At 38.4% G+C, this 14,643-nt stretch overlaps 1 protein-coding gene across 11 annotated transcripts in view; it reads right to left on the minus strand.

Annotated features, from left to right (window-relative positions):
- fbrsl1 (fibrosin-like 1) overlaps positions 1 to 14,643 on the minus strand; it is a 1,010,193-nt gene that overhangs the window by 468,152 nt on the left and 527,398 nt on the right. For 10 of the 11 annotated variants that reach the window (XM_043715446.1, XM_043715449.1, XM_043715445.1 and 7 more), the window contains 2 exons: positions 8,159 to 8,239; positions 4,582 to 4,617 (listed from right to left, as the gene is read on the minus strand). In XM_043715446.1, coding sequence (XP_043571381.1) covers positions 4,582 to 4,617; positions 8,159 to 8,239 — 117 coding nt within the window. The remainder of the gene's footprint in view (positions 1 to 4,581; positions 4,618 to 8,158; positions 8,240 to 14,643) is intronic. The other variant, XM_043715451.1, reaches the window with a different exon arrangement.

The raw sequence follows: 14,643 nt of genomic DNA on the forward strand, positions 1-14,643 counted from the left end.
GAATGACGGGCAAAGTTTTTCTGTCCTTATTGTTGATGTTTTCGAGGATGTTTTTTAGAAATTATTGCAGGGAAGCTTTAGATTTGGAGATTCTCCTCATTCTGGACAATGCACCAAGCCGTCCTTATGCCATTGTTGAGCTTTCTGAAAACATCAAAGTGCTATTTTTACCTTCAAACACAATCTCACTGATTCAAGCCATGAACCTGTGTGCCTTGCAGCTTTTAAAGCTTATTATTTCAGGCACACATTTAGGAAGCTGATTGCAGCTACTGAGGGGGATAATGAGGACAGTGTTCTTCAATTTTGGAAGTGCTTTAGTATTAAGAATGCTGGATGTAGGTTTGTTTTCAGACATTTTGTCACCATACTAGATAACTTCATCAGTGAGCCTCCGGATGAAGCACTGGTGGTATGGTCCATTTTCTATTTGTTGTTTAGGTTGCCTTGGGTTGGTGACATCATTTCCTGTTTTTTTTTTCTCAGGGGGTAGTAAATGGGATCCAAGTCAATGTGTTTGCTGATAAAATTCAGGTTGGAATGCCATGCTTCTAGGAACTCTTGTGTGTGTCTCTATCTGGCTAGTCCTAGGATGGATGTAGTGTCCTTCCTCATCTGTATGTAAGGATACTAATGAGAGTGGGTCATGTCTTTTTGTGGCTAGTTGATATTCATGTATCCTGGTGGCTAGTTTTCTGCCTGTTTGCCCAATGTAGTGTGTGTTACAGTTCTTGCAAGGTATTTTGTAAATTACATTAGTTTTTCTTGTTGAACATCAACTAGCCACAAAAAGACATGATCCACCCGTGCTAGTATCCTTACATACAGATGAGGAAGGACACCACATCCATCCTAGGACAAGCCTAACAGAGACACGCACGAGAATTCCTAGAAGCATGGCATTCCAACCCGAACTCTATCAACAAACACATCGACTCGGATCCCATTTACCACCCTCTGAGAAAAGGAGCCGGATATGACATGACCACCAGAAATGATGTCACTGCAGGAATAACATCACCAACTCAAGGAAACCTAAACACAAATAGAAAGCAGGCCATACCACCAATGCTTCATCCAGAGGCTCAGTGATGTTACCTAGTATGTTGATGAAACATCTGAAAACAAACCTTCCAGCTCAGCGAGCAAACTTACACCCAGAACCTCAAACTGAGCTATAAATCTTCTCAAAACGCATGAAGAATGCTATTGACATCATTGTAGAGGCCTGGGATGATATCAGTAAGGACTGCTTGCATGCAATTTGGTTGATGTTTCTCCCAGATTTTCACGATTTTAAAGGCTTTGAACCATCAGAGAAGCTTCCAGCAATCAAAGAACATTGTGTCGCTCTTATGAATCAAGTTAGATTTGAAGAAGTGGAGACTGACTACAATAATTTGTTGCTACGGGGGAAATTGAAGCTCGAGATGAAGACAATGAAGTCCAGGACATAGCATCACGAGAACTTTCCACTTCTCTTTTGTCTTCTATCCTGAAGGAAGTCGAGAAGCAGTTGCAGCTCTTAGAAGACAATGACTACAATGAAGATTGCAGTAGGATAGCAGTTTGTGGCAGAAAGTCTTATCTGGCACCCCATGAACAGCTTCTTAATGAAAGGAGAAAGATGGCAAAGCAACAAAAACTAGATGCCTTTTTGAATCCAACCCCCAAGAAACAGTCTGAGGACAATGAACCACATCAATTCACTTCTGGATTAAATATTTTCTTTCGTCATAACCCTACACACAGAACTGCACCTGTAAGTAATGATGATGCTGATGATGACTTTCAGCCCCCATTTTAATATAATACTGTAACTCAGCAAGTTCAGAAACCCATTAGAGTGTTAAAGTTATTGTGTTATTTCATTAAAATATATGATTTTTACATTTACTTAGACTGTGCTATTGTTTGCGTTAGGCTAACTGCCAGTTTTGTTTCAATGTTTACTGATATTTTTGGTGGTTTGCCCCTAACCCTATTTTTCCCATAGGTCCCGTTATTTGTTGTGCTATTTTCCATAACATTAGGTCATACAAGAACACAACTGCTGTGTTATTAGCAGAATAGACTGAATGATTACTAGATCAGAACTCTACATTTTTGTGGCTAAAACACACTCGCGTCCTCTGCGAATCAGACGATGGGTTATCTATGGAAAATGAAACTTTGCTTTGAAACTATAGATTGAAGCCATCACCCCTGAAGAGAAATCAAAGCTAACATCTGGTATCTAATCCTATTAATTGAAATCATAGACATAAAATCTAGTAACACACATTATATGTTTGATGCCTAAACCATCAGAGTGATTTGTTCCATCAACCACTATCAAATGAAGCAGTAAAATGGAGGAAAATGAAAACAATTTGTGGAAAAATAATTCCAATTTGCCAGAATATCAAGAATATTGACAGGAAAAGGTTATTCTCCCAAAATAATGGATGATGCCTTAGAACCAAGAAACCAAGTTGCTAACTTTCCTGACAGTGAACATTTCTTTGGCTACATTAAGTTTCTAATCCTTTTTTCTGTGCAGATGGAAGAATTAGACAGCAGGTAAATGAACTGTCCATACAGTCCAAGATTCAGCAGTGTACAAACTGTCCTATTGAAGGGCTTTTGCCTGAAACATCGACTCTCCTGCTCCTCAGATGCTGCCTGACTTGCAGTGCTTTTCCAGCTCAACACTCTCGAATGTGCAAAGTCTGCCAAATGGAAGCTGGAGCAGTGCTTGAATTTTTAAAGGTTAAGACATTACTGAACTATAACACATTTTACTTGGAACATCATGGAAATTCAAGCTTTTGTGTTGTGTATTTGAATAATAATTGTAAATTTTAGGTGAAATCAAGCAAAGGAAGAATGAAGTCAGAATTTAGTCTATTAATTACCCAGTTGTTTCTTACTTCACCAAGCAGTGCCACATCCACTGTTGTCACTATATCAGCATCTCATTGCAATACATCCTATTTTCCTGTAGACCCTAGCTTGTGCCAAATCACAAAGAAATACACACTCCAGAGATTTTACATCCAACATCAACCAAATGGAATTTAACAATCCCTATAAAACAAACAGATAGGTTCCAGATGCAGTGGAGTTATTGTTTGCCATTTTGCAGAATTATAAAAACAAAATTCATTGAAACACACCATTATCATTCTATGAAAACAGCAAATTTTAATCAATGATTATAAAATGCTAATCAGAGAAATAATTCAGAAACACAAGCAGGCTTGTCCCTGCAGAGCCTCAACTTGTAAAATAAAAGGTTGCACACACAAGTAGCCCATCTCTGCTTCATTCCATGGTGCAATCAGACCATCACCCACAATTTTACATGAAATAGCTAATGCTGATTTAATAGGCAAATTTCCAAACAACTATTGACAAGGAAAAATTCCAGTTCGAAACTGCATTCCCAAAAATCTTCTGACTGGAGAGCAAGAATAATGAAAATGATGCTGGATTTCAACACTGGTAAATTATAAAAACGTAAAGTCATCATAAACCCAGATCATAGGGAGAGAGAGAGATGACTGGTGATGGTTTAACCATAGAGTCACCAAGCCTAAGGCGAAGGGAGGAGTTGAGGAGAAAATTCTTCATGGTAAGGTCAGGTGGTGCAGGAATTGAACCCATGCTGTTGGCATCATTCTGCATCACAACTGTCCAGCCAACTCAACTAACACTAGCAGTGTTCAGAGAAAGGGTCACTGGACCTGAAACGATAACTCTGCCTTTCTCTCCACAGATGCTGTCAGATCTGCTGAGTCTTCCAGTAATTTCTAATTTTGTTCCTGGTTTCCAGCACCCCAGTTCTTTGATTTTTAAAAACAAAAATACGAGCAGTTCAATGGCCCTTAGAAATCTGTACGTGCTATCTGTTCTCTCCCTTCTGAATCAAATGATTGTGGGGTCAAGTCCCATCCCAGAGAACCAAACATCTGAATCTGAAGTGACACTCCAGTGAAGTACTGAAGAAGTGCTACATTGTCAGATACCACCATGTTGATCAAGTGAACTGGGAAGGAAAATATCTCACTTTTACTTTCTTGCAATAACTACACATTGGCAATAAGTATGCCTTTGCCACAATCTCTCACAAGCTGAGAATAAAAACAAGATGCAGGAATCATGAACACATGTCCATCATTTCTTATGTTTAAACAGGGTTTCCTTGAATCAGTAATAGCCCTATAAATCCAAGATTCCAGGAAGAGAAATGAAACATCAAAACAAAAGGCCCACAATATACAAATAGCTGAAATTCAAACATCTGCTACGCTGGGAAAAGGATTGAGAAGAACAATGAAAACATACAAAGTGTGACTAAATCCAGCTCTTTTCATCATTAAAGGACATTTACAAACCAAGCAGGAACAAATATTATCTTTGTCATGTAATGAAATGCCAGGCTAAAAGGACATTTATTCAATTCATTACCTTGTGTAAGTGGTTATGTGTGTGTGTATGTATACTTTAAAATATAGCTCCGAAACAATTAGTTCTGATACACAGCACAGATACCCAAGAGAATTGATGTATAATATTCAAAGGTTTGAAATAACTTACAGAGTATCCTCGTCCTGAAAACGAATGAGCAGAACTCTGTGGGAGGAAAAATAAAGGAGGAACATACATTAGGTTTGCACCGAATGCCCATTACATTCTTCATACCCAGTAACAGGCCTTTTAACACCTTACGACAAGTACAGGCCTACAGGATAATAGTGGAAATGATTATATACATTTTCTGGTAATAGGTTGGTTGCAAATCTTTCCCTATATTTTTACATTTTTATCAGGTCGGTTTGTTTTTGGATAGTACATTTACCATTTTGCCTGAACTGACACACTTAAATAAGAAATGAATAATCAAAGTGCTGAGATATAGAGTTCAGAGAGATGCTGATATTTTTATGAAGAACCATAAGTTTGAACGTCCTGAATTTCCGCATAGTGCAATATATTGTTTATTTAATACATCACATATAGTTTCTAACAGTGCTGCTTGACCTACTTTCCTTCAATAATAATTTGCTACATAAATGTTCTTTGTAAAATGATATAACAGATATCTGAAATGGAAAGGAATTTTGCATTCCTTAAAACAAAACCGAGTGGCTGAGGGGATAACTGTACCAGGTGGTGCATTAATGGCCAACACGAGCAAGAAGTTCCCAGGTTCAACTGCTGATCTATGCCAGGTTAGCTGTTACTACAGCACTGGACTGTCAACTTGTAGGAGGGAGTGGATATAATGAAGAGCAATTCATTTCTGAGAAGTGAGTGAGAGACGTTTGGGTAAGGAAAGTATTGGATTCAGGTGCAATGTCAACCAGGGTGAATGCTCACTTCCTAAACTACTAGAGAGAGATACTAGTACCTGTGAAATGGTACCTCAGAAAGTATCAGCATCCCCAGATCACAAAAGGACAACATTGGTGGCAAACAAAGTGTGCAAGCTATGACTCAGGTGGTAGTGCTTCCCCTCTGAGTTAGAAGGTTGTGGGTTCAAGTTCCACTCCACAGAACCAAGCATACGAATCTGAACTGACATCAAGTAAAGTACTGAAGGAGTGTTCTATTGTCAGAGATGCCATCGTTCAGATAGGACTTCAAGTGTGCGTTCTCTGATGGATGTAAATATCCCACTGACAATACTTTGAAGAGTAGGGGAAGTTATCTCCAGTGTCCTGGCCAACAGTTATCCCTGAATCAACATCTTTACAATAGTTATTCATGCTATTATCATGCTTCTATTTGTGGGAGTTTGCTGTACGCAAATTGGTTGTTGCATCATCTACAGTACATAGCGCCTATCTTTCAAATGTACTTCATTATGCAAAGGGGATAGATTGCAGCTGTAATATCATTGGACTATCAATTCAACAGTCCTGGCTTATGCTCTGGAGAGGTGGGCTCAAATCCCTGCAGAACAGCTGGTGGAACTTAATTTCAATTAATAAATCTGGAATGTGTCTCAATAATGATGATCATGACAACTATCATCTGGCTCACTGATGTCCAAAAAGAAATTTGTCATTCTTACCCACAATCTGGTCTAGATATGACACCCATCATAATGTGGTTGACTCGTCACTGCCGAGCAACCTTTCTACTCAAGGCCAATTAGAAATAGGCAACAAATGCTGGCCTTGATGGTACTGCTCACATCCGTGAAACAAGGAAGCAAATAAGTTGTGGAAAACCTTAGAACATGTGAGATCACAAAAGCACATTGCAAATACAGGTCTTTCAGATACTTTCTGTGGCAACATTTACAGAAACCTTTTAATCAGAATTTATGGAAGGAAACGTAGATGCTGGCAATATGGAGCAATTTACAAAATATTCTGGAATCTGTTTATTTCCACTACCTTGGCTTTTGTATCAAAACAGTCTCGTATAAAGTACACATGCCATCATAAATCCAATGGACATCAGCCAACAGTGACCATCTGTTTGATGGTAAACGGATACGCATTATTGTGAATGACACAAAAACAGCAGAGAAACTGTTGAAGAAACATTTTCTATCATAAAATAGGTCCTAATCATTGGCTCTTTAGTAAAGATGTGCCAGCGGAAAAAGTATTCAGCTATGAAACTAATAATTGACCAGTGCTGTAACCAGAATTTAATCAAATATTCCAATAATCGGTTTACCTCCACTTTAGTCAGGTTTCTGAGCTAGCGAGCCTTACTTGCTTCATCAGCCCCAATCAGCTAGTCTTCATCACAGAAATTTTGCTATTTCCTATTTCAATCAAAAGCTCAGAAGGCATTCTACACCTGCCAGCCTTTCTGCTGTGCTAATAATTGCCAATTTGCACATTGCTCTGGCTATATCACTCAATTTGGACCTGGCTGCTGTATGCATACACCATGATTCATCAGCAACCCCCTCGTGACAATTAGAGCCAATATCTTGACTAACTGGAGCACCAATTCTAGAGGCTCAGTGGACAATTACCAGTCTATTTTCCCATCTCACCCGAAAAATATGAGAACCAGTAACAATGGCATTCAGTGCCTCTGAAACGTTACCCTTGAGGGAATGAATATTTCAAATTATCACAGCTTTACAACCACATTCAAATTTCAGCATTTGGAAGGATACAAGGCTCATTTAAATGATAATGAAGGAGATCCATTCAATTTACTAAAAACGGCAAGTTCTTAAGCTGACAGGTCAAGAAACAGCAAAACCTCTTAACCATTGTGCATGGCTGTATATAGAATTCTCGAGCAATACAAACATCAAAGGAATTAGTATGACAAATAAGAGAAGGCAAAAATGTTCCCTGCTTTCCTTAGGTCAAAACAACAAAACTCAAATGTCACTTATCAGACTCTTAATATGCTGCTAAATTCCAATTACCCCATAAAGAAAGAAATAATAAAAAAAAACAGATTTTGGGAGCAGACACTGTTGGTTTTGTGCACTGATATTGGGGCTTGAAAACTTTACAAAGAGTGCAACAAAGCATTCACAGAGCCCAAACAGAGCCACCATTCATTTGAAGAGAAAAGCTTGCTCGTCAATTAACAGGAAAAGGGGAAAATAAATTAAGTTGCCATTTTCCCCACTACCCCCTGGAATACTGTGCTACAACTTTGCTTTTGTCAAATGGAAAGAGTACTTCTATTTAAAGAATAACCAAAGATATTTTAGAAATATCTTCAGTTTGTTGGTTTGTTCTTGAATTAGCCACGGTCCCAGAAATAAACCTAATGGCTCCCCCCCACTTCCCCAAATGTTAATATAAAATATAGATGATAGTTTCAAGGAGCTTTTTGACAGCACTGGTGAATCGTTTAACAGTTTCTAATGTATTGCTTTAAGGAAGCAACTCAAATCTTATGCTACATTTATTTTAACTTTTCCCCAGATACAGATAGCACAGAAACAAAGGAATCATCATACGATTGAGAATAATGATTCAATCTTTTGGACAAAATCTTTATTTGGTAGTTTTTCAATATATTTTGCGATGCACAGCAGCAGTTTTGTAATTATTTATGCTGTAAGTTTCTAATGATACTGTTGCACATGGTAAAAATAACCTTGAAACATGCTTTTAATTGTCCTCCAAAGTTAAATGCCCTACACAATGAGAAAAACAAATAAAAAAAGGATATTCACTTGTTTGGTTGGAGGATTAACCCTTTGTGTACTGAAGACCTTTTCAGCTTTCGAAATTCGCACATCTTTTGTATATGACATCTGAAAATATTATAAAGTAGAATTAGAAGTAAGTACACAGACCTAAGTAACATGCTCACAGTATTCTAGGAATTATATAGCAAAACATTGCAATCTGGATATGTTTGGTCTTGGTTCAATGCAATGCTGTTTATTCGAGATACTGCATGTTCAGGAATGATTGCAATAATTTGAGGGAACATGCATAAAGTGGCTCTTTGGTATGCATACAAATTTACACAAATTGACTATAATCAGTAATCTTTCAGAGAAATACTAAATAAATGTTCAAAACATAGCTTGAACCATATATTGCAAACTATGAACATTAGCTGCTTAGATGTCGGCTTTCCTTACATTTGGATTTTAGGAGAATGGTTGTTTGAAAACATAATCACTCATTCTGCTACAGTAAAGATAGAATTAGTGGTGTGAAGACCAGTAGCAAGCTGATGAAAGACCAGTCTTCTAGAATCCTAACTCAACAGCACCAATATCAAAATGGCTATAAAATCTTGCTTTCAAGTGACCAGAAACAGAAACATTTGAGATATTTTCCGCACGCAACTATGATATTCATAAGAGAACAACAACAACAAAAGGAAAAAGGTAGCTTACATAAGGTGGAGGTAGCTAGGGTCAAGCTCAGCTCTAGAGGATTACAGGCAGGCGAGGAAGGAGCTCAAAAATGGTATGTGGAGAGCCAGGAGGGGGCACGAGAAAGGCTTGGCAGAACGGATTAGAGAGAACACAAAGGCATTTTACACTTATGTGAGGAATAAGAGAATGGTCAAAGAAAGAGTAGGGCCCATCAGGGATATCATAGGGAATTTGTGTGTGGAGTCTGAGGAGGTAGGGGAAGCCCTAAATGAGTTTTTTGCTTCTGTCTTTACGAAAGAAACAAACTTTGTAGTGAATGAAACCTTTGAAGAGCAGGTGTGCATGCTGGAATGGATAGAGATAGAGGAAGCTGATGTGCTGAAACTTTTGTCAAACATTAAGATCGACAAGTCGCCAGGCCCGGATCAGATTTGTCCTCGGCTGCTTTGGGAAACGAAAAATGCGATTGCTTCGCCACTTGCGAAGATCTTTGCATCCTCGCTCTCCACTGGAATTGTACCCGAGGACTGGAGAGAGGCAAATNAGCTGTCATCTTCACCAACACATCCACCACAGACCCAAACTGTGTCCAAACTGGTGTCAAGCAAGCCTCTATCAACTCACAGAGCATGGAAATTGACCTTCACTCTAACGTTTCTGTGCCGACCAGATATCCTCTACTGATCTAGTAGCACTTGGACCATATCCCTTCTTATTCATATACTCATCCAGATGCCTTTTAAATGTTCTAATTGTACCCACCTCCATCACTTCCTCATTACATACACACACCACCCTCTGCGTGAAAAGTTACCCCTCCGGTCCCTTTTAAATATTTCCTCTCTTATCTTAAACCTATGCCCTCTAGTTTTGGATTTTCCCTCCTGGAAAAAAAGAGCTTAGCTATTCACCTTATCCATGCCCATCATGATTTTATAAACTTCTTTAAGCTCCTCCTTCAGCCTCCGACACCCCAACCTATCTAGCGTCTTCTTATTGCTCAAACCCTCCAATCCTGGCAATGTCCTGTTAAATCTTTTCTGAACCCTTTCAAGTTTAATGATATCCTTCCAATAGCAGGGAAACCAGAATTGAATACAGTATTCCAAAAGTGGCCTAACCAATGTCCGGTACAGCCATTACATGACATCCCAACTCCTAAACTGAGTGCACTGAAAAATGAAGGCAAGTGATGCAAAAGCCGTCTTCATTTTCCTGCCCACCTGCGACTCCACTTTGAAGGAACTATGTACCAGCACACCTAGGTCTCTTTGTTCTCTTTGTATCAGCGCAGCAACATTCTCCTCCATTTTGTTTTGTTCCAACATTACATATCTTGATACAAGATAATGAGAGGCATAGATAGAGTCGATAGTCAGAGACTATTTCCCAGGGCAGAAATGACTAACACGAGGGGTCATAGTTTTAAGCTGGTTGGAGGAAAGTATAGAGGGGATGTCAGAGGCGGGTTCTTTACACAGAGAGTTGAGAGAGCATGGAATGCATTGCCAGCAGCAGTTGTGGAAGCAAGGTCATTGGGGACATTTAAGAGACTACTGGACATGCATATGGTCACAGAAATTTGATTTGGAGATGCCGGTGTTGGACTGGGGTGTACAAAGTTAGAAATCAGACAACACCAGGTTATAGTCCAACAGGTTTAATTGGAAGTACACTAGCTTTCGGAGCAACGCACCTTCACCAGGTGATTGCCAATCACCAGATGAAGGAGCGTCGCTCCGAAAGCTAGTGTGCTTCCAATTAAACCTGTTGGACTATAACCAGGTGTTGTGTGATTTTTAACAGAAATTTGAGGGTGCATACATGAGGATCAGTGGTCGGGACAACATCGTGGGCTGAAGGGCCTGTTCTTTGCTGTACTGTTCTATTTTCTAACTCCTTGCAAAGAAAGATTCCCTCTGCAAACAAAGGTGTATGAGCAAGCAGGAAGAGATTTGTTGGAATAGTAGAACTGTCAGTGAAAGGTTGATGAATAGTAACAGATGCCATCTTAACGTTGATGTCATATTCTCCGTCAGTTTAGTACAGAGAACATGGATTGCTAAACTACAGGTTGCAACTGAGACAAGCAATTGGGATTATGTGTTCCAAGGTAATAACAGCAGACTTTGAGTGAAGACTCAGATTTGACAATGCTGCAATTGGCCGAAAGGCTCCTTTAAATATACATGATCTGTTTTTGCCTGTGGGTGTGACTTTATTCAATAAGCTCAGAGACCCAAATGATGACATTAGCAGAGCTACAAAACGGTGATTGTCTTAATTGCTTTTGTGTCTATATTCCTGCAGTTTGCTCACATTGCTCAAAAGTTCTTCCCCACAACCCATCAATTTGCATCTGGGGTTGAAACAAGTGTGGAGTATTAGAATGGCATCACAGCAGAAAGAAAGCTACGGGAAACACTGACAGAAGGAAGTAACAAAGTTATCTGCATGAATTTAAAAGGGAGATGTGAAGGACAGAAAGTACACGATAGAACATTTAGGGTTTTTTTTTGCCAGAAGACATGGGTTCAAGTCCTACCAGAGCTATATCATAACACGTCTGAAGAGGTTGAATAACATATCTACAATGGACCATGAAGGTCTCTTGTTAAACAATGCTGGTAACCCTCCTTGTAGGCCAGAGGACTGGGTTCAAATCCCACCTAACCTTGGCTGTGTCATAACATTTCTGAACAGGTTGATTAAAAATACCTATCTTGGACCATGAGGGAAAAAGAATAAAATAAAACAGGGAACTAACTGCCTACTACTAAATAAACTGTGAAGCAATGCTTTATGTAAGCAAAGCACTATTCCTCAAAACAATCTTTTGAGAGAAGGGAACAACACGAACTTCCTCCTTCTAATCTGACTTTGGCTTTCTTTACACAATAACTAAACAGTGCCAAGTGTAATAAACTCAACATTTCCAAAGGGAACATGGAGATGGAGTCTTCAGCAAGAAGTCTCAGCTATGAGAAAAGAGGGATGTTGCAAAAGTATAAATAGGAAGAATTAAACATATGTTACTTGTATCACATAAAATCATATTAAGAGGCACCTCTAAAAACAGGAAGTCAACTAATTTTTTTAATGAATTCATAATTTGCATATTATTGCAACTCAGTATAAGATAATATAACAGTACAACTGAAATAAAAATGATTGTTTAAACAACATATTTAAAACATTTGCATTTGAAATGCAGGTAAATATAGTAGGCAGATTTGTCCTAACTCAATTTAGAAACATATTTTGTCTCAGTTAATACTAGGTCTTCATTTTCTATCAATATCAATTGTATTTTATTGCCCTGAATGCTTCACTTAATGTTCAAAGGTGCCAGGTTTCGGATCTGCTTCATAAAACATATCCAAAACTGTGTAACAGTTAGCTCTGTTGAAAAGAGAAAGTGATGCATTGGTGACTACACTGGGAGAAAGTGATGCATTGGTAACTATACTGATGGTGGTCAACAAAATCCGAATTTAATACAAAGTAAGCATTTATGAACACCCAGCACTGAGTGCATCAGTTACAGGAAGATATTTTACCGACTCTCAAAACAAACATTAAATAAATGCACACTTGTCAATATAGAAATTTAACATTGAGCAGTTTAGACTGAGGTTTATGCTTGCTGCTATATTCTTCACCTTAAACGGTTCCGAGCCAAGTTAGCTGCTATCAGAAAAATGATGGAAAAGAGAATTTGATTTTCCAGATTTTCAATCTACTTACAGCAAGGTCTCCTTTACAACAACCTAGCTTTAATGCAAGCACCTTACATTGATGACCCAGGCAACATAACCTAGAGAGGCAAATAAAAACAACAGTGCAGATGCTGGAAACCTGACACAAATACGGAAACTCAGTTGGTCTGACAGCAACTGTGGAGAGAAAAACAGAGTTAATGTTTCAAGTCCAATATGAACAGGAGTCACTTCGGACTCGAAACTTTAACTCTATTTTTCTCTCCACAGATGCCGCCAGACCTGAGTTTCTTCATCATTCTCCATGTTTGGCCTGAAGAGGTAATTTTGCTAGCAAATCTGAAAAACAGAGCAAACACAAGCACTGCTGTCTGAGGACAGTTACTAGCTTTCTTCAACTTCTCTAATGATAATTTCCAGTTAGCCAGCCAATGCATACCTTACATTTGCTGTAGGAACGGAATTAAAAGCAACAAATTCTTTACAGCAGCAACAGTAGTTGCACACAGGAATGCTGATGAACTAACTCACCAATAATAAATGCAATACTAAAGTTTGAGCTCATAAAAAAGGACAAATAAAAAAAGTGTCATATTTCATAACCTTCGAAGAAACAAAAGTGCATTACAGCCAATTAAGAAATGTCATTGTAGTAATTTAGGAAATGTGGCATCCGGTCAGGTACTGCTGAGACCAGTAACGTTGCCATAGGAGGAATGACTGGTGTATGAGATGGTTTTCCAGAATAATATTTTGAGGAATCACTGAAGAACAGGCTATCCTAGACTGAGTATTGTGTAGTAAAAAAGGAACAATTAGTAATCTAGCCTGTACCATAATATAATAAGATTCTTCATTAAAATGGAAAGTTACATGGTTGATTCTGAGATTAGGGTCTGATCAATGGTATGAGGTCTGAGCTGGCTATTATCAACTGAGGGACATTGCTTAAAGGGATAAAGGTGAATAGACAATAGCAAACGTTTGAAGAGTGCATGGGGATCAGCAAAAGTTCTTAATCACTATGGGGCACAAAAATAAAATGGGATAGATGGATTGAGATGAGAAATTTCTTCACCCAGAAAGTGGTGAGCCTGTGAAAATATCTGACAGTTGAGGCCAAAACAGTGAATGCTTTCGAAAAGGAATGAGATATAATGCTTTGGACTTAAGGGATCAAATGGCATGGGGGAGAAAAAAAACAGGTATCAGGTCTACTGAGTTTGATGATCAGCTATTATTTAATTGAATGGCAGAGCAAGCTTGAAGGTCAAATGGCCTATTCCTGCTCCTATTTTCTCTGTTTACCATATCTAGAGTACTGTATGCGGTATTAGCCTCGTTATTTAAGGGAGGCTAAAAATGCATTGGAAACAGTTCAGAGAAGGTTTACTACAGTATGGTTGAAGAAAGGTTTGAGAGGCTAGGTTTGTATCCAATGGAAGTTACAAGAGTATGAATTGACTTGATTAAAATATACAAAATCCAGAGGGGTCTTGACAGGGTACATGCGTGAAAGAATGTTTCCTCTTGGAGGAGAATCTAGAACTAACAATCAAAATATAATAACTGTTTCAAAATAAAAGTTTGCAGATTTACGAGAGAAGAAGAATTTCTTTCTAACAGAGTGTCATGAATCTTTGGAACCCCCTCAAAAGATGGTGAAAGGAGATCCTGGAATATTCTTAATGCACAGGTATATATAGATTCTTGATATGTAAGGGAGTGGAAGGTTATCAGGGCTAGTTGGGAGTGTGGGATAATCAAACAGCCATGATTTTATTCAATGAGGAAAGGATCTAATGAAAGTGTCCAAAGGAATAATTATTGAAATTGTGTGTCATTAGTGAACAAATTGTTAAATAGATATTAAAAGTTTGGAACTACATAAAAAAAACACGAACAAGGTTCACAGTCTCTTTTTGCTCAAAAGGATGGGAAAAGGAAGACTGCAATAGTGACAATTATTGCTGAAGCACAATGGCCTTCAATGGACTTCCTTTTAGATTAAAATTTGAATTTCGAGCTTGCACATATAATGACTGAAAATTAAACACAAAATAAGTCATAATCATAACTCTTGGAACAAAGGCAGAAGTTGCAAGG

This window comes from Chiloscyllium plagiosum, chromosome 25 (genome assembly GCF_004010195.1).
Source record: "Chiloscyllium plagiosum isolate BGI_BamShark_2017 chromosome 25, ASM401019v2, whole genome shotgun sequence".
In the NCBI taxonomy this organism is placed as follows: domain Eukaryota; kingdom Metazoa; phylum Chordata; class Chondrichthyes; order Orectolobiformes; family Hemiscylliidae; genus Chiloscyllium; species Chiloscyllium plagiosum.